The sequence below is a fragment of the Onychomys torridus genome, chromosome 11, assembly GCF_903995425.1.
Source record: "Onychomys torridus chromosome 11, mOncTor1.1, whole genome shotgun sequence".
Classification (NCBI taxonomy): domain Eukaryota; kingdom Metazoa; phylum Chordata; class Mammalia; order Rodentia; family Cricetidae; genus Onychomys; species Onychomys torridus.
The window spans coordinates 13,840,047-13,862,218 of NC_050453.1; the positions used below are offsets into that span (position 1 = coordinate 13,840,047).

General features: G+C 42.4%; 1 protein-coding gene across 1 annotated transcript in view; it reads right to left on the reverse strand.

Annotated features, from left to right (window-relative positions):
- Dnah14 (dynein axonemal heavy chain 14) overlaps positions 1 to 22,172 on the reverse strand; it is a 211,173-nt gene that overhangs the window by 54,058 nt on the left and 134,943 nt on the right. The window contains 11 exon segments of the mRNA XM_036202583.1: positions 66 to 197; positions 1,514 to 1,673; positions 5,348 to 5,442; positions 6,599 to 6,724; positions 7,970 to 8,078; positions 10,413 to 10,594; positions 11,768 to 11,959; positions 13,782 to 13,943; positions 15,235 to 15,429; positions 20,235 to 20,327; positions 21,037 to 21,204. Of these exon segments, the coding sequence (XP_036058476.1) occupies positions 66 to 197; positions 1,514 to 1,673; positions 5,348 to 5,442; positions 6,599 to 6,724; positions 7,970 to 8,078; positions 10,413 to 10,594; positions 11,768 to 11,959; positions 13,782 to 13,943; positions 15,235 to 15,429; positions 20,235 to 20,327; positions 21,037 to 21,204 (1,614 nt within the window).

Genomic DNA, 22,172 nt, shown 5'->3' on the forward strand with positions numbered 1-22,172 from the left:
ACTTTCAGAACTATGGTGTGTCCCTTGCACATCACGAGAGAGACTGAGGAGACGTCGAGGAGTACCTTCTGTACTTCGTGGTAGTTATTCAAGGCTAAAACCCACTGGCACATGGAGCAACAAGCCACAGACACCAGAGCAATCTTGCTGGGGTTGAAATCAGGCAAATTTATAATCTTCCTAAGCTTCAGGAACACCTGGGGAGGATGTAGAGCATGCAATGCACGTTAGGATGAGTCACCGATTTCTCTCAGAATGATTTCCCACCTCTGCAGTGAAGGCATTACAGTTGTGTCTAGGGTTCAAAGTGGCCGTCGATGGAGGGAGCCTTTCTACTACACACCTGTCACACTGTGGCAGTGACTTTGCCGATAGTGAAAGGAACTTCAACTTGGGAAAATTTAGTGTGCAAGGAGGTCTCAATCCCTTGGTTCACTTTACTGTGAGGGGATGGCATCCAACCCCAAGTAGCCTATTGGCTTAGTGGTACCATCTAATTTATAGTTAAGTATACAGAATTTCTTAGCCGGGCGGGGGTGGCACATGCCTTTAATCCCAGCACTCAGGAGGCAGAGCCAGGCGGATCTCTGTGGGTTTGAGGCCAGCCTGGTCTACAGAGCGAGATCCAGGACAGGCACCAAAACTCCATAGAGAAATCCTGTCTCGAAAAACCAAACCAAACCAAACCAAACCAAACCAAAACAAAACAAAACAAAAAAAACCCCACAAACCCACAAACAAACAAAAAAGTATATATATATAGAATTTCTTATCTGCCTTTATAAGCCATAAATGGTAGAGAGTCTTCCTTAGACTCGGATTCCCTCCTGCTTTCTGGCCAGGCATCTCTCTCGCCTGGGAACAGCACCACTTTTCTGAATAATTCAGATGCATGAGGCTCACTCCTGACCTACTGCTATTAATACATCCTGATTATTTTGAATGTTGTTAGGCTTTTAATTATCTTTTTTTTTTTTTATAAGAGTGATTCTTTTTAGATGTATTTAAAGAAAACCACAGGGGATCATCTTTGTTAATTATTCGTTAGAGAGTGAATTGTTACATTAATTCATGAATGAGTATCACCACCAACAGACATTCTGGCCAAACTTCGTCTTCCTTGTGTGGAACTCTGTGCTTCCCAGTGGCGCAGACTACCTTAACTTGCTGGTTAAGTGTGATTGGCTGCTTAACACTGTCCCTGTTTAATACGAGGATTGTAGAAGAACACACTTTTGTAAGAAAACCGTGCTCTCCCCTTCTCCTTTTAGTATCTATTTGGTGCGTGCGTGCGTGCGTGTATGTATGTGTGAGTGTGTGTGTGTGTGTGTGTGTGTGTGTGTGTGTGTGTGTGTGTACCAGGGCACACATGAGGAGGTATGTCTGTGGATAACTTGTGGGAGTCAGTTCTCTTCTGATATGTGGATGCTGGGGATCAAAAGCATCCTGCCAGGCTCGATGATGAACGCCTTCACCCAGCCCCCGCAGGTGCTCACTAGCTGTCAGTGTTTACCTTATCGGGGATGCTGTCCTTGTCCAGGTTAATCAGTTTCTTTAGGAAGCTGGTTTCAGAAAGCAGCAGCTTAGCTGTTGCCCAGTTGGGCTTCTTCTGTAGGAGGATACACACGGCGTTCATGACCGTCAGGACGAGGAAGGGGGGGCGGGCATACACTCTGTAAGACAGGGTCAGTAGCTAATCAGCTTCATGAGGAAAATCAAATTCTCCCTGTAAGCAACCCCAGAAGATTACATCCACAGACTTTTAGACTTCACCTGTATGAAATGGTTAAGGTGGCCTACAAAAGAATGGGTTTCATTACCAAATTTTCCTATGTGCGGTTTACATTTCACTCTTACTCCCTCCCAGTACCCTCTCGTGTTCTCTCTCCCCTTCCACTGCTCCCCTCCTTTCTCTAAGTATCCCCCTTCTGCTTTCATGCTTTATGTATTACACACACACACACGCACACACACACACACACACACACACACACGCACGTGCACACGCCACCCACACACACACACACACACACACACACACTCACACACAGCTAAGTCCAGCTTTCCCATACAAGAGACACCATGCATGCATACATATTTCTAACAAGCATTCTGATAAGCAGTACCAGTCAACATAGAGGCATCTTATTATTTGGTCACTTTAAAAAAAAATTGAATGTCTTTAGTACATGAATATCATTGCTTTAGGAAGATTAAATGCATAAAATTTAAATTTGAAAACCATCATGGTTAGAGACTAATTCTTTGTTATAAAAGTACCACTGCAGACATTTTAAGTCAGGAACCTTCCTGTGTCACTTTAGTTGGCCTTCTGATGACCACACCACAGAGACATTGTGTGTACATACACATGTGTACCGTGCAAGTCAGCCCGTGAGATTTAAGGACTGTCCCAGATGATCCCTATGCGTATCTTGTGGCTTCTCTTTACCTCATCCCAGCACTAAGGTTACTGCTATAACAACTTAGGGGCAGAGGGATATATCTAAAGTTAGGATCAAAGGATCATTACTGGAACATTGCAAACCACTTCTTGTTGTGTCCCCACCAGTTTCTAGCTACAAAAGTGACATTAAAGGGGAGTCTCTTTGCAAACAATACAGTATAGGCAAAGAACGAAAGGATTGCTGGTCCACACAGCGCTTGCAGTTCCAAGGCAGAGCAAGAGTGATCTTTGCGGAGCTGGGACCTTCAGTGAGGCTGTTCTGTGTTCGCTCACTTGGACGCCATCTGCCATCCCAGCTGCACAGAGGGAAGCTCAGGGGTAGTCTGTGCAGGAGTCCAGCCACACACTCCACACTGCTTCAGTGACGCTACAGGAAACAGGATGTCTGTGACTGGGGAGCTAAGAGGTGGCCTGGTGGTTAAGAGCATATGTTGTACTTGCAGAGGACCTAGGTTTGGTTCCCAGAACCCACACTGGGTGCCTCACAAACGCCTGTAACTTCACAAGATCTGATGCTGTGGTCTCCATGGGAACCTGCCCTCAGGTGCGCCTATCCTGCCCCCTCAACAGATACATATTTAAAATTAATAATAAAATGATTAGTGGGTATTTGAGCTATTCTGTCAGTAATGTCTTCCAGAACAAAAGTTAAGTGACTAGGACCTTCTGGAAGGAAGCCACAGGTACAAGTTGTGTGGGGAGCTATGTGGGGGAAGGCCTGGCCTCTAGCTACACTCTGAAAGCCCTTCTGACTCCATGTCCTCCTCCTGACACCCCGCCATCTCACAGCTCCAACCACCTCGGTCTTTTGCGGTTCCTGAAAGCCACTGAGCACACTTTGAAGGGGTTTGTGTTTCCTCCTCCTTTGCTCTGGTCTCACGACACAGCAGCTCATCCTTTTGCTGAACAGTACTCTGTTCTCTGCTACGATAGCATCTCCTCAGAGGGGCTTCTTCCCTCTGTTGGCTGCTGTGACCTCGGTGCCTAGGACAGACCTGTCACATGATGTGCACTCAGTAGGTTTGCTGAATGAATAAGTAAATGACCAAGAATGAAGGCTCGTGGGTGAGGGTATCGAGGATTCCATCACCTTCTGTTCTCTGTACGCTTGGTCTTCATTAATTAATTACGATGAATATGGGAACTGTAAGATGCTCTAGTCCGCTGTTCTGAAACACTATGAGTTAATAATGTGTTATACATGTGACGAGGTCGGGGCCAGGGAGGTAGACGGCTCAGTTGATAAAGTGCTTGTGTGTGAGCCTAAGTTCAGATTCCCAACACCCACGTCAGAAGCTGAGTACAACAGTGCATGCCTGTTATCTGAGCACATGTACATACAGATGAAGGTGGTGGTGGGTTTTCCCTATAGTCCCACATCCTTTGTTAAAACACTACTGTCTTCAATTAAAAAAAAAAAAACACTTATTTTATGTATATGGATGTTTTGCCTGCATGTATATTTGTGCATCATATGAGTGTCTGGTGCCCATGGAAGCCAAAAAATGGAGTCAGATCCCCTGGAACTGGAATTACAGATGTCATGAGATCACCAGGAGTCTGAGTTCACATGCAAAAGCAAAGAGCTTTTATTGCAAGCGTGAACTTGGGCTCCCTGACTGTTCTTACACAGTGGTTGGACCAGGGACAGCCTTGAGCTCAGCTGAGGCAGGGTTTTTAAGGAGTACAGGATGTGGGGGTAGGGGAATTCCAGATTCAGATGGGGGTTGAACTCCTGACTGGGAAGGAGTGGGGCACAGAAGTCTTGTCAAACAGGGATTGGTACTGGTGTTGCTGCAAGGAAATTGGCAACCTATACACAGATTATGTAAGCTAGCCTTAAATGTTTTAGAGCATTTAGTACTTGGCTGTCTCAATTCTGATTGGTCTCCCATAGGGTACAGTTTGTGGCTTTTCCTGGTTATTGTAATGGTGAGGCCTAGTCCCAGTATTGTTAATCTGCAGCCTGTCATGGCTACACTAATGTTAAATTAGGTTTCTTCAAGTTAATGAGCCTCTAAGTGGATACTGGGAATTGAACCTGGGTCCTCTGGAAGAGCAGCCAGAGCTTTAACCACTGAACCATATCTCTAGCCCCTTAAAACACTGTTTCCTAAGAACAATGATACTTGCTGTGTTTGGAGATAGGATATTTAGAGATTTCCCTTGTTGAGTTGGAAGCCTCAAGTTAGAAATATCTCACCCAGGCTGGGCATGGGTGGTGCACGCCTTTAACCCCAGCACTTGAGAGGCAGAGTCAGGTGGATCTCTGTGAGTTCAAGGCCAGTCTGGTCTATAGAGTGAGTACCACCAGGATAGCCAGGGCTACACAGGAAAACCCTATCTCATAAAAAAAAAAAAAAAATCCCACCCAAAGATTAAAATCAGGATCGAAAGACTCAAACCTTTGTACTCCATCATATTTCATTTCTTCCAGGGCTTTCTCTGATACTTCTCTCCAGTCCCTTTCTTCACACACCCAGGACACTGTTTGGAAGAGACATGCTGGAGAGAAGTGCTCCCACAGCGCCTCCTTGAGGTGTGTGTTGGCATGACAGTCTACTGTGTTCCTTAGCAGGTTCACCCTGCAGTGTGTGCTGGTGCATCAACACTACGTTCTAACTTCAGCTAAGATAATGTTCTACCTGTTCTAGGATCTAAAGTTTCACATACCGGAGATGGAAATTTAGTTTATAATAAATGGCTTCCGTTCTTAAGGATCCATAAAATACTGGCATGCCTTAAAACCAATAACATGATGAATACCACACATAATGAGAAATTTACAGTAACCAAATGGATACAAATTAGTTAATATAAAATTGGAATGCTGGCTTTTACCACACATTATTTTTTAACTCACAAGAGATAATTACTCACCGTAATTCAGAAATATCACTTTTATCCAGGGCATTTAGACCCACAATTGCCTTGTCTAAAGCGGGCATCACACTTTTCAGCTCATTGGTGGTTTTCTGCAATGAACACACAGTCCTCATTATATGTGAACAAATATAGTTTCATATTTAAAGTTATTGAGATGTTGATGGAAAATGTGGTTTGACATTTTTATAGTATGAATTAGACATGTGCACACATGCTTCTGTCATGGGCAATGTTTTATACATGAAATGTAATGTGTTATCTGATCCCTGATGAGAAAGCATACACAGGAAGCAGAAACACTGGGTGGCTTTGGCCTGATGCCATTTGAGGAGTGGCTCTGTGGGAGACTAGTGGTGCTGACCAAGAATGGGGCATGGTGGCACGTGCCTTTAGTCCCAGCACTCGGGAGGCAGAGGCAGGCAGATCTCTGTGAGTTCGAGGCCAGCCTGGTCTACAGAGCAAGTTCCAGGCTAGCTAGGGCTACATAATGAGGCCGTCTCATTAATCAGCAACAACTAAAACAATGAATCAATTCTGGTAAAAAGCCAGCCAAGCCAGGTTGGGGGTGGTGGTGCATGACTTTATGAGAGGCAGAAGCAGGAGGATCTCTGTGAGTTCAAGGCCAGCTTGTTCTATACACCAAGTTCTAAGACAGCTGGGCTTACATAGTGAGATCATACCTTAAAATAAAAGGGAAAATTTTGAAGTTACCCAGAGAACAACTTGAAATCTATGTTGATATTTGCTGTGGTTCATCGTAAGCCTTGTCTTAGGACTGACTTACGCTTTGGGAGATGAGTCAGTGACTGCAGCTCATGGGTATGGCTGGTAAATCAATGTATTTCAATTTACGTTGCTTCTTTGAGCAGGACTGGCTAATAATGAGACTGGAGCTGAGCAAACTTCATCTACTGAACTCCCCTGACTGCTGCTGGAATTGTGATTGTGAGCGACACAGGGAATAGAGGGTTCCCAAAGTGAACGGCAGAGGAGGGTAGTCCAACAGCCATCCTGCAGAGCTGCTGGGCTCTCTGCAGATGCTGCTCCTGGAGCATGGCTCACGTGAGTTCCAGTGCAGCCCGCAGACTTCCTGGGACAGGGCCCGCCTGTTCGCCGCTGGGCCCTCCTGTCCCTTAACGGCCTCCTCTGTGGAGCGGGGGCTCAGTACGTATTTGCTGTCCATCTTTGGGCCACTGCTTTTCCATGGAGAGGTTCAGAGCTTGGACTCACTGGACTCCACCTCACCTGAGCATAATCCTCCACGATTCTCACTTCTTCGGCCACAATTTCCTCATCCTGTTTCACGAGCATCTGAACTTTTTCAACTATATGTGAATCTTTTCTCAGCTTTTCTATCAGGAGTTCTTTTTCCTGATGAACCAGACAGTTTTTCTTAGAATGAACTTTGACATGATTTCTTTAGAGCAGAAATTAAAATAGTTTATTTAATAACTATATCACCTCTAGAAATTACCCTGAAATCTATGTAACAGAATAATTAGGATGGCTACCATAAAGATGATTTCATACACATCAAGAAAGATAACGAGGGGCTAGAGAAGTGGCTTAGTGGTTAAGAGCAGTGGCTGCACTTCCAGAGGACCTAGGTTCAATCCCCAGCACCTACACGGCGGCTCACAACCATCTGTAACTGCAATTCTAGGGAATCTGATCCCCTCTTCTGACATCCACAGGCACTAGGCATACATGTATATATACATACAGGCAGGCAGTTCACCCACAGAGACAAAAAGTAACTTTATAAAAAGGGTCTCACATAGGTGTAACTGGAATTCCAGAAAGGGAATATATATATATATATATATAAAGATGGTAAGAGTTGGGGGGTAAATACCACAGTGGTAGAGAGCTTGCTTAGTATCAGGCCTTAGTTTTAAACTACACACACACACACACACACACACACACACACACACACACACACACACATACACACACCAAAATATAAGCAACAGCTTTTAAAATAATTGACAGGCTGCAAATTACCATACCAGATGTCTGAGGAATTTAACTAATTACCTAGGGACTCTTTTAAAGCAATTTTCTATAATTAGTTATGGTGCTGCTTAGTTTATATGTCAATTTGATTGGAGCCAGGGTCCTCTGGGAAGAACAAATTTTAATGGAGAAAATGCTTCCATAGGACTGGCCTGATTGATGATTGAAGTAGGAGGGTCCAGCCCACCATGAGCAGTGCTCATGATCCTGGTTGCATAAGGGCTGAGCAAGCCATGAGAAGCAAACCAGTGAGCAGCACTCCTCCATGGCCTCTGCTTCAGCTCCTGCCTCCAGGCTCCTGCCTCATGCTCCCGCCCCGACTTCCTTTGACGATGGACCACGATGTGGAAGCATACGGTGAATAAATCCTTCCCTCCCCAAGTTGTTTTTAGTCATGGTATTTTATCACAGCCATGGTAATTTTAATTAAGTCATATGATCATATTTAATTGTTAAAATGTAATTTATTCAAAGTTGCTATCTCCTGGCAAAGCTGAAATTTCAGTTCCTTTTTGTCAGGTAGCAGACCCTTTGCTTTCAAACACTGTTCTGGATCCGACTATAAAACATTTAGGAGAGACTTAAGACTGAAAATACCTTTGCTTTTTGTTCTATTTGGGGGCCAATAACCAAAAGCTCTTCCTGCATGTCTGTGACTAATACAGTTGCTTCCAGAATCTTGGATAGTCCCTTGTAGAAACGATCCCTGACGGGGAAATAATAAAGCACAGGCTGAAATGCTTAAGTGTTTTGACTTTTAGCATGTTCTGGCTGAGCAACCTTAATCAGAAATCTCCAAAATCTCAAGCTTTTGAAGCTCCTTATGTCAGCATTAGATACCAGATTAGGGATGCTCAACCTATATAAAGAAGGAAAAACGTACAACCAGAGAGCAGCAAATAAAAGTCAAAAGCCTATAAAGAACTCACAGCATGATCAAGCGGGGTTTATATTTTAAGGATTCAAGACTGATTCAGGATTTGACAGTCAATTGACATATAACCCACCCTATACAAATAGTCTAAAGTAGGAAACTAAGACCTGCTCAACTGAAAATGTATGAAAACACTTGATAAAATTCACGACAGAAATAAAGTGAGGAGTCAAAGGACATGTTACAGTAGGAAGAAAATGGACTCACTTTGGGCGTTAGGTGTTTGTGACAGGGTTTAGTCACACCAGCTACATGACCGTGAGTGGATGGCAGCAGTCTTTCAGAGGGAGAGGGAATACCACAGCTCTTAGACGCAGGAGTGGAAGGTCTGTTAATCTCTCTTGACTCTCTTCTGGAGAGAAGCTGGGCACTTTACTTGGGCTGTCCTCACCTCAATTAAACTGCTGAACCCTAGAAATCTTAGTCTAACAGAAACCTCCAGAAGGTGAGCAGGAGAGCCAGATTCATTTCTGAACATCGTGTGCCTTCTTTAGCCTGGGTTCTGACTGTCCCAACTGCTCTACGTTCAACTGATACAGAGTTGTTCATACCCACCTGATGTTGTTAACAGGAACTCAAGGAAAATTTGACCCTGAACCCACATTAGCAAAATATGGTCTATTCTACCCTTACTTCTTATGTCAACCCAGGCTTGGATGTGCTCCTCAGACTAAACTCTTGGGGGTGAGTAGTGATGAAACATCACATTTCCCCGTGCTTCCCGCTGGCCAGCTGGGGCAGAGTGTGTACAACTGCCAGTACATCCTGAAACACCTGGATGAGTGACATGGCTCAGCTCCAGACAGGGATTCTGACAGTGGTTTAGCTTCTAAATGGGTATCATGGCTATATCTAGTCTCATTCAATGTTCTGTAAAACAACCTGAATGGAATCTGTCCAAAGGGACCTGATCAGGTGGCTTTTTTAAAAAAGACTTGCTAGTTGGACACATCACAGGCCTGCGACAGACCCATATTAGAGTGTCCTATGGTGCCTGAAGGCCATCTAGGTAAAGCTTGGCTGCAATGGTTCCCACTCTCAGCAAACTCCCCTGATTCCCCCAGCATGAGAGAATTCGAAACATTTGTAAGCAGATGATACAAGGCTGGTTCCTATCCATTTACTCTTTTCCTAGAAGGTTGTCATAAGACAGATTCTCAGTGTCTCCTGGGTTCTGGTTATATATGAGGGCTATGGGGGTGAGTGAGTGGCAGAGTACTTGCCGAGCATGGATTTCACCCCTAGCACCATAAAAAAAAAGTTAAAGAGAGGGTGAGAAGAATGTGAGAGCAGGAGGATGGGGGGAAGTGTTGAGAAAGGCTGTCTTCTGAACAGGACATAGCCGTGGCACTTAGGATCCACCACACCTATGGTCACCTGCACAAGCTCATGTCAGCAAGATCAGTCAGTGTCCCAGCAAGCAGTACTAACTGGACTCAGTGGGTTATTTAAAAACAATAGAAAAGGAAGAGAGCATGAAAGCACAGTGGGAGGACATGATGAGGGAGGTGGGGGTGGGGAAAGGAGAAGGTGGGGATGGGCAGGACCAAGATGGATTGTATGTATGTATGGCATCATCAAAGAACACGTAAAAGATATTCTAACAACAACAACAACAACAACAACAACAACAACAACAACAGAGATCTAATTACGTCTGAGGCTTCTTTCCTTGTGCTTTCTCCCCATAGTCTCAGCCACAGCAGCCATCACATGCTTTGTGGCAGTGTGACACGCGGTCCCAGTCACCTGTGCCGCATTGGGCCATTCCTCTTGGTATTATCCCCAAAGTCATGAGGAATGGCACCTCTGGCCATCGACTGTGTAGACACTGTCCGCACTTCCTCCCACTGTCCATGTAGGTGATAGATTGGCTCTAACAAGAGCTGATTTCTCATTGCAGATCTATCAGTTTTGCTGTGATGGGGTGGTCTCTGGACACATGCAGGGGAGGTGTGGACAATCTCCTTATGAGCCACCACAGGGTTGGCCCTAAGGCCTCCATGAGAAAGGAATATTCAAATTCATTCTTTTGTATGTGTCTATGTTTTGTAAATAAAAGCACTTATGTAAAAACACACATTTGTGTTTTACTTCTAGCTTTACCTTTTCGTCTTCATCTCTTCCTGTCTCATCCTCATAATGTGGGTGAACATCTCCAGAAACTTCAGGTAGCTACTGGGAGTGATATAATTGTGTCTTCCAGTATCTTCAAAGTATTTTGTGCTTAAATCTTTCATACTTTTGTGGATTTCGGTACACACTGAGGCAAACTGTTTTATCATATTCTGAAGAACAACAATTTTCAAGAATTACCAGAGACTATAAATAGAGGAAAACAGGCAGTAACTTGAAATAATGTAGTATTTCTGAGGTACAGAATGATACAGGCAAGTCCTGGGTGGCACCATGATCATGAGAGTTTTAAAGGCTGGAAGAATGATGAAGCTGATGGAGCATCAATGGCACACCAGGTCCATTCCTGCAGCCTCTACTCTAATTGGTACATCAACAGTCAGGGCTTGTCTTCGTTAGGGTTACTATTGTGGTCAACCGCCATGGGGAAAGCACGTGTGTCCGGGGAATGTTTACTTGACTTACACATCTACATCATAGTCCATCATTGATGGGTGACAGGACAGGAACTCAAAAAGGGCAGGAACCTGGAGGCAGGAGTGGATGCAGAGGTCATGGAGGAGTGCTGCTTACTGGCTTGCTCCTCAGGCTTGCTCAGGCTACTTCCTTAACCGAACCCAGGACCACCAGCCCAGGGATGGCACTGCCCACAGTGGGCTGGGCTGGGCCGTCCCCTGTCAATCACTAATTAAGAAAATGCCTTACAGCTGGATCTCACGGAGACATTTCCTCAGCTGAGGCTCCCTCTTTCCAGACGACTCTAGCTTGTGTGAAGTTGACACCAGACCAGCCAGCACAGGGCTCTTGGGACATCAACTCCTTTTCTTCCTGACGACAGTGGTTACCAACAGCATGGCACTCTAGGCAGTCTGAGTCCAGCAAAGTTCCAAAAACAGAATGGCCCAGAGTAGAAAGAACACCCGCTGTGCTTAGACTTTGGAGAATTCAGGCTGAGACCTGACTTGGCAATTGTCACACCTCAGTGATCACACATGCTCTGGTGGGACAGTCATTTCTGCCCAGTCATTTCCAGGTCATACATAATATATAAACCCGTGCTCCTAACCACTGAGCCATCTTGCCAGCCCCAGTTGTCAAGAAAAAATTTGAAAAGAAATACTCAGAAGGTTGCAGAATCCTCACAGAAGGATGCTAATAGAGATACCCAAGGCAGTGTAGAACCTGGGTAGCCTTGAGAAAGGTGGGCAGAAGGCACGGCGAATGTGGAGGTCATGAAGAGTCAAGATGTACAATTGAGCGTCACACTGCTTAGCTCTGAGAAGCCTACTCCCCCGCCATGACCTTCATCGGCTTTAGGCACATACCTCCTTGTTCTCTATGTTCAGCTTTTCTCTTAGGTAGGAGTTGGCCACAATAAGGAGAGCCTCATCAGGCCACCTCTGGAACCAGTCAATAGTGCAGGAGCTGATCATAGAGGGGTAAACTCTACAGTTCTGGCGGAAGGTAGATCCTGAAGGACTCATGATCATAAAAACATGCAGATATTTAGATACTCTCTGAAATGGACAGAAATAGACACATTGTTAAAAATGTAATCCCCTACTTTGGAAACAGTACTATATTGAAAATTCATTTTAAAACTTGTCTCAGCTGTTTCCTAAATGAACAGACTCTCAGAGGCTAGCTGATTGTGTGAGTGTGCTGTCTGCCATCAGCAGAGCTCTTCCAGGCAAACTAGGACCCCCTGGAGCCCTTCTGCCCCGTGTAACTGGCCCTGTTATCTTCAGAGGTGGATCCAGCATCAGCTCTCACAAAGTGGGGGCGGCCGGCACTTAGACAGTGATGAGTCTATTGTTTAACTCTCCCCTGAGGCATGTGCCTTTAGCAACACACAGAAACTCAAAGTAAGACTCAGAGCTGAAAGAGAGCCAGGAGAGATCATAGTAGGAAAAGGGTCTTTGAGTTAGCAGGTTACAGTAAGGCAATATTAGATAATGCATGGGTTTTAGACTAATTGTCAGTTTCTTTTTATATGATCAAGATACATATTAATTTCATTCAAAACTTCATTGGGCAACACACCACTTTGTGTGGTGCCATGTGCAATTAAATATCCTGGTATGAAAATATGAATACAAGACCACTGTTGAAGTTAGCCTGGACCCCCTTTGCTCTTAAGACCCAACTCAGCTGCTTCTGTTGAGTTCTGATCTTGGCAGGACTGGTCCCAGGACCCAGATCCTTCTATTTCCACATGCCACTTTACAACAAATCCACAGAACTGGAGATGCCTAACTCAGAGCCCAACAGGTCTAAATTATGACATCTCTAGGTAATACCAAAATATTAATAATAAAATAAAAAGCAACTTTCTGCCAAGTAAGTATGGTAAAGCTGAAAAAACAGAAAGACTCTAATGACATCCAAGGGTCTACTCATCATGTTCTCTATCAACTGTGATTCCATCTCTGGGATTTGAAAAAAAAAAAAGATATTCTTGTAGCACATATTGATCATCTGTAGACAGGTTTAATTTTCAAATTCCCCTATACAAATATTGCACCCCCAAAATAAGTGAACTCACAGCTCTTCCCCAGCACATATTTTGGTCTGGGTTGAATAATTATAGCTATCATTCACTACACTCTTGGCTACCCAATGCTGGACTGTCATGATTAAAAGACAAGAGTGATCTAATCCTCATTATAATATGATGAAGAATCTGGTTCCTCAGTTTCTGATGGTAGGTATTTTTCCCAGATCAGTAATAAGAGTTCAAATCTTCCAGAGATGATTCCTTAGGCAAACTGTGTATTTACTTATTGGGTTCATCAGGCTGACAGACAAAATCCCAGCGTGCTGTTAGACCTATGTCTGCCATCCAGTTGGTGCCTCGGAGGCCCCTGCTGTGACCCTCTTCCTCACCCTTTGTAGTCAACTTCTTTTCTTTTTTCTTTTTACATATATATTTTATTTCCTGCTCAATTTGAGGAACGTTCAAAGGGGTGAGAGAATTCTTGCTTTTCCTGACTTGATACCAATATAATGGAAATGAAACCCTTATTTACCATGAGGAAGGAATCTCAATGTAGAAAATGATCCGGATATGAAGTTTTCATTTTACTGTATACAATTATTGCTTTTCTTTTGTTTCATTTAAAAAAAAAATTAGCCATTTAGCCTCAGATCTGTCAGTCTTTGGGCTTCTCAGGGCAGACATGTCTCGGGTAGGAGTGTCGCCCATTGTTTTAACTTTTAAAGACTCATTTGATGACTAAAGAAATTACATACAAGTAGAAAATCATGTACAGAATTATAAATATGGTCTTCTTTATATTTACCATCACAATTTGACAAAGTCAAGACACAAAACAGTACCTTTTGGAATACTGAGAGCAAATATTTTCTATCATCTACAAAACCAGAGTGGTCAGCAAAAGTTCTAATTCTCATAATAATAGAATCCAGCTCCTCATTTTCAAACATGTTAGCAATCTTTCCTCCATTGACAATGTAGTTCAAATCTTCCAGAAATGATGCCTTAAGTGAAACATACATTAATCAGGGACGAATAAATCATATATTCTGCTTGAAACAAACCAAGAAAGTATCAGAATTTTAAGGGTAACGGAGGCTACTTACCACGAAAGCTGACATCTTAATTTATTCTCATCAAGATAAGCCTTATCTACCCATCCATCAATTCAAATATGTTAGAAAGACATATACTTGGTACCCAATGGATGCCAGTGCCTGAGTTAGGGGGTGCACAGCCGTGAGCAGGGCAGCGACATTGTGTCAAGAAGTTCATAGAAACCTTAACAGATCCACATCTTTGTCTGACCAGAAGAAAAGCTAGAGATAGCCTGGTGGAGGTACTATTTTAATTTAAACAAGTCGCTCCGGCTCCCTCCCCTACTAATGTTCATTGCAGTCTTTGGCCTGAGACGGCTTTCCACAAAACCGTCGATGGGATTAGAATGGCGAGCTCCAAGCGTGGCAGAAATAGCATCTTTTGAAACCAGAAAGAAAGGCTGTTTGATAAGCCTCAAGCAGATCAGTGGGGCAGGGTGTTTAGATTTGGAGAAAGGAAGGATACACAGAAAAAGTAGAACATTTAGATTCTTATAAAATATGACAGATAAGACATGGAACTTCATTTATTCTCAAACATGGCATCCAGTCAAAAAATCCTGGTAGCCAGAGACCCAGAATTAGGAGAAAAAGCAGGATAGGGTTTTAAATGATATTTTAAAGTATATTTTTTTCAGAACACAAGTCGTGTACGACATCCCCTTGAATTTTGCCATAAGGAGTAAACATGGCCTACAGTGACATTCTTAATAATGCTTTGACGGTAAAAGGACACAATTTGTGCAAAACAGTGGGGACGTTTTGGCTTGTAGGTTCAAAACAAAACAAAACAAAACAAAACAAAACAAAACAAAACAAAACAAAACAAAAGAAACAATCCTGCAAGGAACACCCGGGATCCCGATGGATGAAGGAGAGAAAGGCAGTGCCTGTAGGTGATGCAGAGCACATAAATGACACACACATCCTTGACACAAAGTGGCTGATGCTGCTCCAGGGCGTGATCGCTTCCAATCTGCTGATTAAAATGGAAGTGACAAAGACAGGAAATCCTTCTGCTGTTTGTTTACTCAGTACTACCTCGTGATTGCAAACACAGCCTGTGGGCCGACTGGATGAACACAGAGAAGACAGATGGCTGAAACGGTGTGCGAAGAGGGAAACACACACAGGAACGTGAGCCTTCTTGGGGGCACGCGTCAAACTTGAGCAAGTAAAGACGACGTCAAGCACTTACTTGTTCTTGTAAGTTGGAAATCATGACAACAGTGGGGGTCCCTTCCAGGCCGGTTTGAATAAACACCTTCTTGAACATTTCTTTGAACTCTGAGATGGCATAGTTGTGAGCTATGGGCACCCGTTGTACTTTGTGCTCTGCCACATAACAGGCTAAGGTCGCGTAAGTTTCTTTTCCACATCCATCTATCCCAATCTTTGAAAACAAACAAGCCCAACATCTGATTCATAAAGTCTTGGAATTTGGGATTTAGCACTGGGGAATACTACTCATTTTAACAAGGACAAGGCCCTGAGTTCTGTTCCTAGCACGCACAAACGATTAAACACCCACACAAATGAAGGGAGGGATGCCTGTGTATTTTCTGGGAATCAATCAATAAGTACTTCTTTCTTTGTTTATACTAGAAATATTTATGGTACGCATACTTCAGGCTATAAGACAATCACCTACATCCAATTTCTCCATAGCCTCTTCAAATATATGAAATTTTACTGTACTGAAAACCTGGAAAACTAGCACAAATCAACTTATAAACCAATAGTATGTCTTTATCAATAGCTGATCTTCATTCATACAAAATTTCTTTTAGGTAATAATGAATGTTCTCTGGTGATGATGAAATTACTTCACACACATTTGTGAACACTGAGCTGAGGATGCAGCAGCTCCATGTTTAGAGTGCTTCCCTGGCATGGACCAAACCCTGGGCTGATCCTCTCTTATCACATAAGGTGGTATACTCCTGTAATCCCAGCATTTGGGAGATAGAGGAAGGAGGATCATAAATTCAAGGTCAATTTAGGCTACGCAGGGTATTCAAGGTTGGCCTGTGACATGTCAGACCCTGTCTCAAAAAGAACACTAAAGTTCAGTCTTTAGCTGTGAAGCTCTGCAGTTTTGACAACTATATAGTGTGGCAGTTTGAAAGAGAATGGCCCCCAAAGGGAGTGCCACTACTAGGAGGTATGGCCTTGTTGGAATAGGTATGGTCTTGTTGGAGGAAGTGTGTCACTTTGGGGGTGGGCTTTGAGGTCTCTTTTCTCAAATTTTACTCAGTATGATAATCAGTCAACGTCCTGTTGCCTCTGAGTCAAGATGTAGGACTCTCAGCTCCAGTACCACATCTACCTACATACATGCTGCCATGCCCTGCCATGATGATAATGGACTGAACCTCCGAAACTGTAAGTGAGCCACCCAAATTAAATATTTTCTTCATAAGATTTGTTGTGGTCATGGTGTCTCCTCACAGCAATAGAAAACCAAACTAAGACATGTCTTATAATGCATTCATGATTGCATCATCAAACAGAATTTCATCACATTAAAAAAACAGTTGGAGCTTCCCTCTGGAGCAAGCTCTTGGCAACCACTGATATTCCTACCATTTCCATAGTTCTGTCTTTTTTCCTGAATATAATGTAATGTAATTGGAGTGTGCAAGCATATCATTTTCCAGGTTATCTGAGTTCTTTTGGTAATACACCCTTATGATTCACCATATCCTTTGCCAGCTTAATAGCTTGTGTGTTGGGGTAGTTGGGTGGGTGCTGGTGTGTGTTCATGGCTGCATATGAGTTTACAGGTACATGTGAGGGTACTTTCATGTACAGGCCAGAGGTCCACCTCAAGTGTTGTTCCTTAGAAGCAGTCCACCTTGTTTTTTGAGAAAGGGTCTTTTACTGCAGACTGGGAATTGCTGATTAGGATAGCCTGGCTAGTCAGCAAACTCCTACAATTCTCCTGTCTGTAGTGAGAGTACAAGTACATGCCACCATGTTCAGCATTTGATATGGGTGCTGGGGATCAAACTCTGTAGGCTTGTGCAGCATGCACTTTACTGACCCAACCATCCTCCAGCCTCAGTTTATTTATTTTTATCTGTGAATAATATTACACCATATAGGCTTGGGGCAGCACATAGATTAATAACAATGGGTTAATATAAGTTGCAAGAGCTAGTTAGTAATAAGCCTAAGCTATCAACCAAGCATTTATAATTAATAATAAGTCTCTGAATGGTTATTTGGGAGTAGCTGCCAAGACACAGAGAAACTCTGCCTACATATGGTGCCCAAACATCTGGCATCTACAACATCAGACCTGAGAAAGCTTTAAGAAGGTTCTAAATACACCAAAAAAAATGGAGCCAAATGAGGCTTTCTAGTCTCATATCTCTCATGCTAGCTGTGGTATAGAGATGAGTCTCCCAATCACTGCTTGAGGGCTTGAGCTGTTAGTGCAAGTGCCACCAGAGCGAGCCCCACCAGCATGCCATGAACTAATCCTTATGGAGGGTTTAAGTTTTGCTCGTGCAGACAGAAAAGATTACAGACATGTAGTAAAGGCAGATCCAGAAAGAAAAAAAAAAAACAACAACTCTAAACAGGTTACAGTGTGTTTAAAAAATGTACATAGGCTTGAAAGAAAAAAGAGAGAAATGATATAGACAGTCATAGGAAAAATAGTTTAAAAATAATAAGGTCTTTAAAGAAAGAATAAAGTAATATAAAGGGAAAAACATGCAAAGATGGAGAGTACATGGGGAGTCTGAATCCTGTATGTTATTGAGTTGTCTTTAAATTTTTTGACTACTGATGAGTGATAGCTGCTAAGAAACATTTGATTATAAAAGCTGCTAGATTAAACCAACCCATATATTTTAATAGTATCTTGACTTCAAAGTGGAAGTCAAAAGGTGTGTTGCTTTGGGAGAGAGGTTATGCTTTTATATCTACAGGAAATGAGAGGTATGGATTCATTACAGATTAATATGGATCAGGTTTGATCATGAAGATCCCCTGAAATTCTGGCTACAGACATAAAGAAATAAACCTAGAAAAACTACAAAACATGTAGTGCATGTTTTACCTGCTCAAACATAAAACAAAAAAATAATCTTTAACTGACTTATACATACCACATATTCCATACTTGTAATATATGATACCTTTAAAAGTTTATGTATTTTCAGAACAAGGCCACCAAACACCAATGAAAACAGATGGCCCAGGTGACCTAACATCTCAGAATGCCTCTATTATAGTTTATGGGTTCTACATCCAGAACAGCTTCAAGGCTGCTAATGATCCAGCCTCACAGACTACTACAGCCAAGAATTAATCATTATCCTTAATTTTCTCAAGGTTCCCCCAAAGATGCCAGTGACCCCAGACAACAGGAAGCAGTCTAGAGAAAACAATGCTCACATTCCCAAAAGATGGGTTATGGATGTTTGTTATCATTAAAGGGGGGTTGGTTACAAATTGTTATTGGTCATAGTCAGGAAAAAAGCTAGATAAAGAGTTAAATTTTCTAAAAGAAAGGAAGGGGATATGATATTGAAATTATGAGATAAAACGGTAGATTATTGAACATACTTTAATCAAAAAAACTGTTAATCTCAAAATATTTTACATTGGTATGGATTTTGGTTTATTGATATAAATTTAAAGTTAATTTTGATATACTGTATATATGTTTCTACTCTTTCTTGGGGTATTATGCTTATGCAGCTCATTTAAAATATAATGACAATTAAAAAATATAGGTTAAGCCAGGCGGTGGTGGCGCATGCCTTTAATCCCAGCACTTGGGAGGCAGAAGCAGGTGGATCTCTGTGAGTTCGAGGCCAGCCTGGTCTACAGAGTGAGATCCAGGACAAGCTCCAAAGCTACACAGAGAAACCCTGTCTTGAAAAACCAATATATATATCCTCAATTGTTTTTCTGTTGCCTTTTTCTATTCCGTTGTTATTATTTTCTTCTTTTTGCTTGCCTTGGGTTTGATTATTTTTTCTTTTTATAGTTTCCTGAGGCAGAAATCTAGGTGATTGATTTGAAGTTTTCTTCTTTTTAAGTATTAGCCTTTAGACTGATAGATTTCCTATTGCTTTAGGAATATAGTGTAATTGCTTTAATTTTTCCAAGGTATTTTCTAATTTGACAGGATCTATAGTCACCTTGGAGACAAACTTTGAGGCATGTCTGTGAAGGAGTTTTTTGGCTAATTGAATTGAGAAGACCAACCCCAGTAGGCAGCACCATCCCAAAGACTGGAGAAGAAGAGATGGGAAGACTCATGTGATACCATTTGTAAACGGGAAAGGTAGTAAGAAAACAGCTGGGTGGGAGGAGATTTACTTTGTATTGTGTTTCTTGATTCTACTTTCTCATTCTAAAATTCCTTTTAGTTGATTTTGTTCAAATGCCTATGTAAAAAACGATTGTTTAAGTCAAAATCTAGTTGTTCTACATGCAAGATAAAGTCTTTTTTTGGGAGGAAAAAGTTATAAATAAAATATAAATGGTGGCCATAAATAATAAATTAAATAATATGTTTATACAATTGGCTAAATATCATGGATTAAAATTGTTTTATTACATTTATTTAGTGTGTGTGTGTGTGTGTGTGTGTGTGTGTGTACATACATGACATAGCCTGAGTATAGAGGTCAGAAGACAGTTCATAGGAGTAGGTTCTCCATTTCCCATGTGGGTCTCAGGATTGACCTCTGGCTTTGCGCTTTTACCCACTGAGCCATCTTGCTGGCCCAAAATTGTGGATTTTATTTCGTTTTTTAAAACCTTTTCTCTATTCCAAGTATTTGCAGATTTCCACTAATGTATCTGTCATCTATTCTCATAAGAAACCCATCTTTGTGCCATGGCTCCAATGTCTAAATCAATAGCCACTTGGTGACTGTGTTTTGAAGCCAGGACCCACCTGTGTGGATGCCAGATTAATGCTAGGACATATTAGGTGTGGTGCCAAGCACATCTGGGTTAGCCGTAGAAAGGGCCTTTCCCAAACAAATAACCTGCCGCGGTGCCAGCAAATTTCCTCTGCCAACAAGGAAGACAAAGACCCTGTCCTATGACTCAATCATTGGGATTTTCACCATTTATTTGAATACAGCTTCTATATGTGGATTTTCCTGCAGTTTCTGAATTTTTATTTTGCAAACTTAAAAACATTTGAATAACTGGAATTCATACCAGCAACATGTGACTCCCTGGCTGTCGGAGGATCCTGGTAGCTCTTGTAATATGTTCTATAGCTTCCTTGAAGAATACAATCGTATGAGACATCTAGTAGAAGTGTAGCAAACAAACAATTACAGGTTTAGAAAAACCAAGTGTGCATTATGGTTGTACACACAAGGAAACAGGCGTGAGGGTGACTTTTGGTAGCATGGTGACCTAGACCCAGTTAGCAGTCTATGTCAACATTTAGAGAAGACAGATTTTCACAATAGCTCATGCACTCCTTTGCTTTTTAGTGAGCTGACCTGGGCCTTTGTGGGGTTGAGGGAACAGGATGAAGAGCAGAAAAATGGTATCTAGGTCGCTTCCCTATCATTCTTTATTGATAGTGGCTGGTGGGAGAGACTTAGGAAATTACCCATGGTCTCTGTGATTTGGTTGGCATCTCTGTTTCAGTATGTCACTGCTCATCAACAGCAATGGACAAGATGAAAAGAGCCCCAGGCATCATGTGTTTGTCACTCTGGACCCTGCTGCTATATTCTCTTGCATTTCTTAACCATTATCTCTGTCATTCAGTCCCCTGCAGACTTGGCTATACACCCCATCTTTACAATTAGATGCCATTGAGACAAAGTTCAGAGAAAACCACAAACAACTATGACTCTAATGGTCCGCTTTGAAACCCGGGGGGACACTCTGCCTCCCCTACCTCAGGCATACACGCTTTAAAATATTTGACATATATATTTATACATGTACACACAAGTAAACATACATGTTCAGTACTCTTCAGGTTTTCATGGGTCCTTACCTCCAGAGATGTTGAACCCAGCTTCAGCTGGAATTCTGTAAGTATGCTGAAAAGTTGGTCATAGTTATTGGTGCTCTGGTAGATCTTTTTTCTGTGAGGCTTATTTACATCCATGAAGTCCACAAATAAAACTGGGTTATTCATCAGGCTTTCAGGACTCCAGAAAACCTATTGTAAAATAAGAACTCAGTAAGAGCATTTGGTCAATATTAAAATTTTCCTTACATTGAAATCCTATCTTTTACTAAGATCAGTCTGTCTGTCATAGAAACCTCTGGTGGTAGATCCTAGGACTCAGGCTCTTAACGTGTGTGTGTGTGTGTGTGTGTGTGTGTGTGTGTGTGTGTGTGCACATCTGTATTCCTTCAGGAAGTGAAGCTTGTGGACCCCTCCTCAAAATAATATTTTTTAATGTTTCTAATAAAATACAAGTGTTATAAAGGAAGCCAAGAATACTGAAATCCAGTTCTGCCCAAGACTCTCCTTTGCACTGGGAGCTCTGTGGCTGGAGATGGATAACCTGTAGCTCCACTGACAATGTGGGAAAAGGATTCTTCCTCAGTTAGCTGTCAGTAACCACCCCAGTCCTGTGGCTTTGCACAGTTCCTTTCTTGGTCTAATTTGCATGCTTTGGGTTCTTTTCCTTTCTTCCTTCCTTTCTTCCTTCCTTTTCTTTTCTTTTCTTTTCTTTTCTTTTCTTTTCTTTTCTTTTCTTTTCTTTTCTTCTTCTTCTTCTTCTTCTTCTTCTTCTTCTTCTTCTTCTTCTTCTTCTTCTTCTTCTTCTTCTTCTTCTTTTCCTCCTCCTCCTCCTCCTCCTCCTCCTTCTTTTTTTCTTTTTCTTTTTTTTTCTTTTGGTTTTTCAAGACAGAGTTTCTCTGTGTAGCTTTGCACCTTTCCTGGATCTTGCTCTGTAGATCAGGCTGGCCTTGAACCCACAGAGATCCGCCTGCCTGTGCCTCCAGAGTGCTGGGATTAAAGGCGTGCGCCACCACCGCTGCCCGGCTTGGGTTCTCTTTCATACCAAGGCTTCTAACTCTGTCCCATTTGACAGTCTCATAATTTTCCTCTTCCCTAAAACCAGCATAGTGAATGGCCCAGGGATGGAATGGCATGATGGCTAAGAGACTGTATGACAT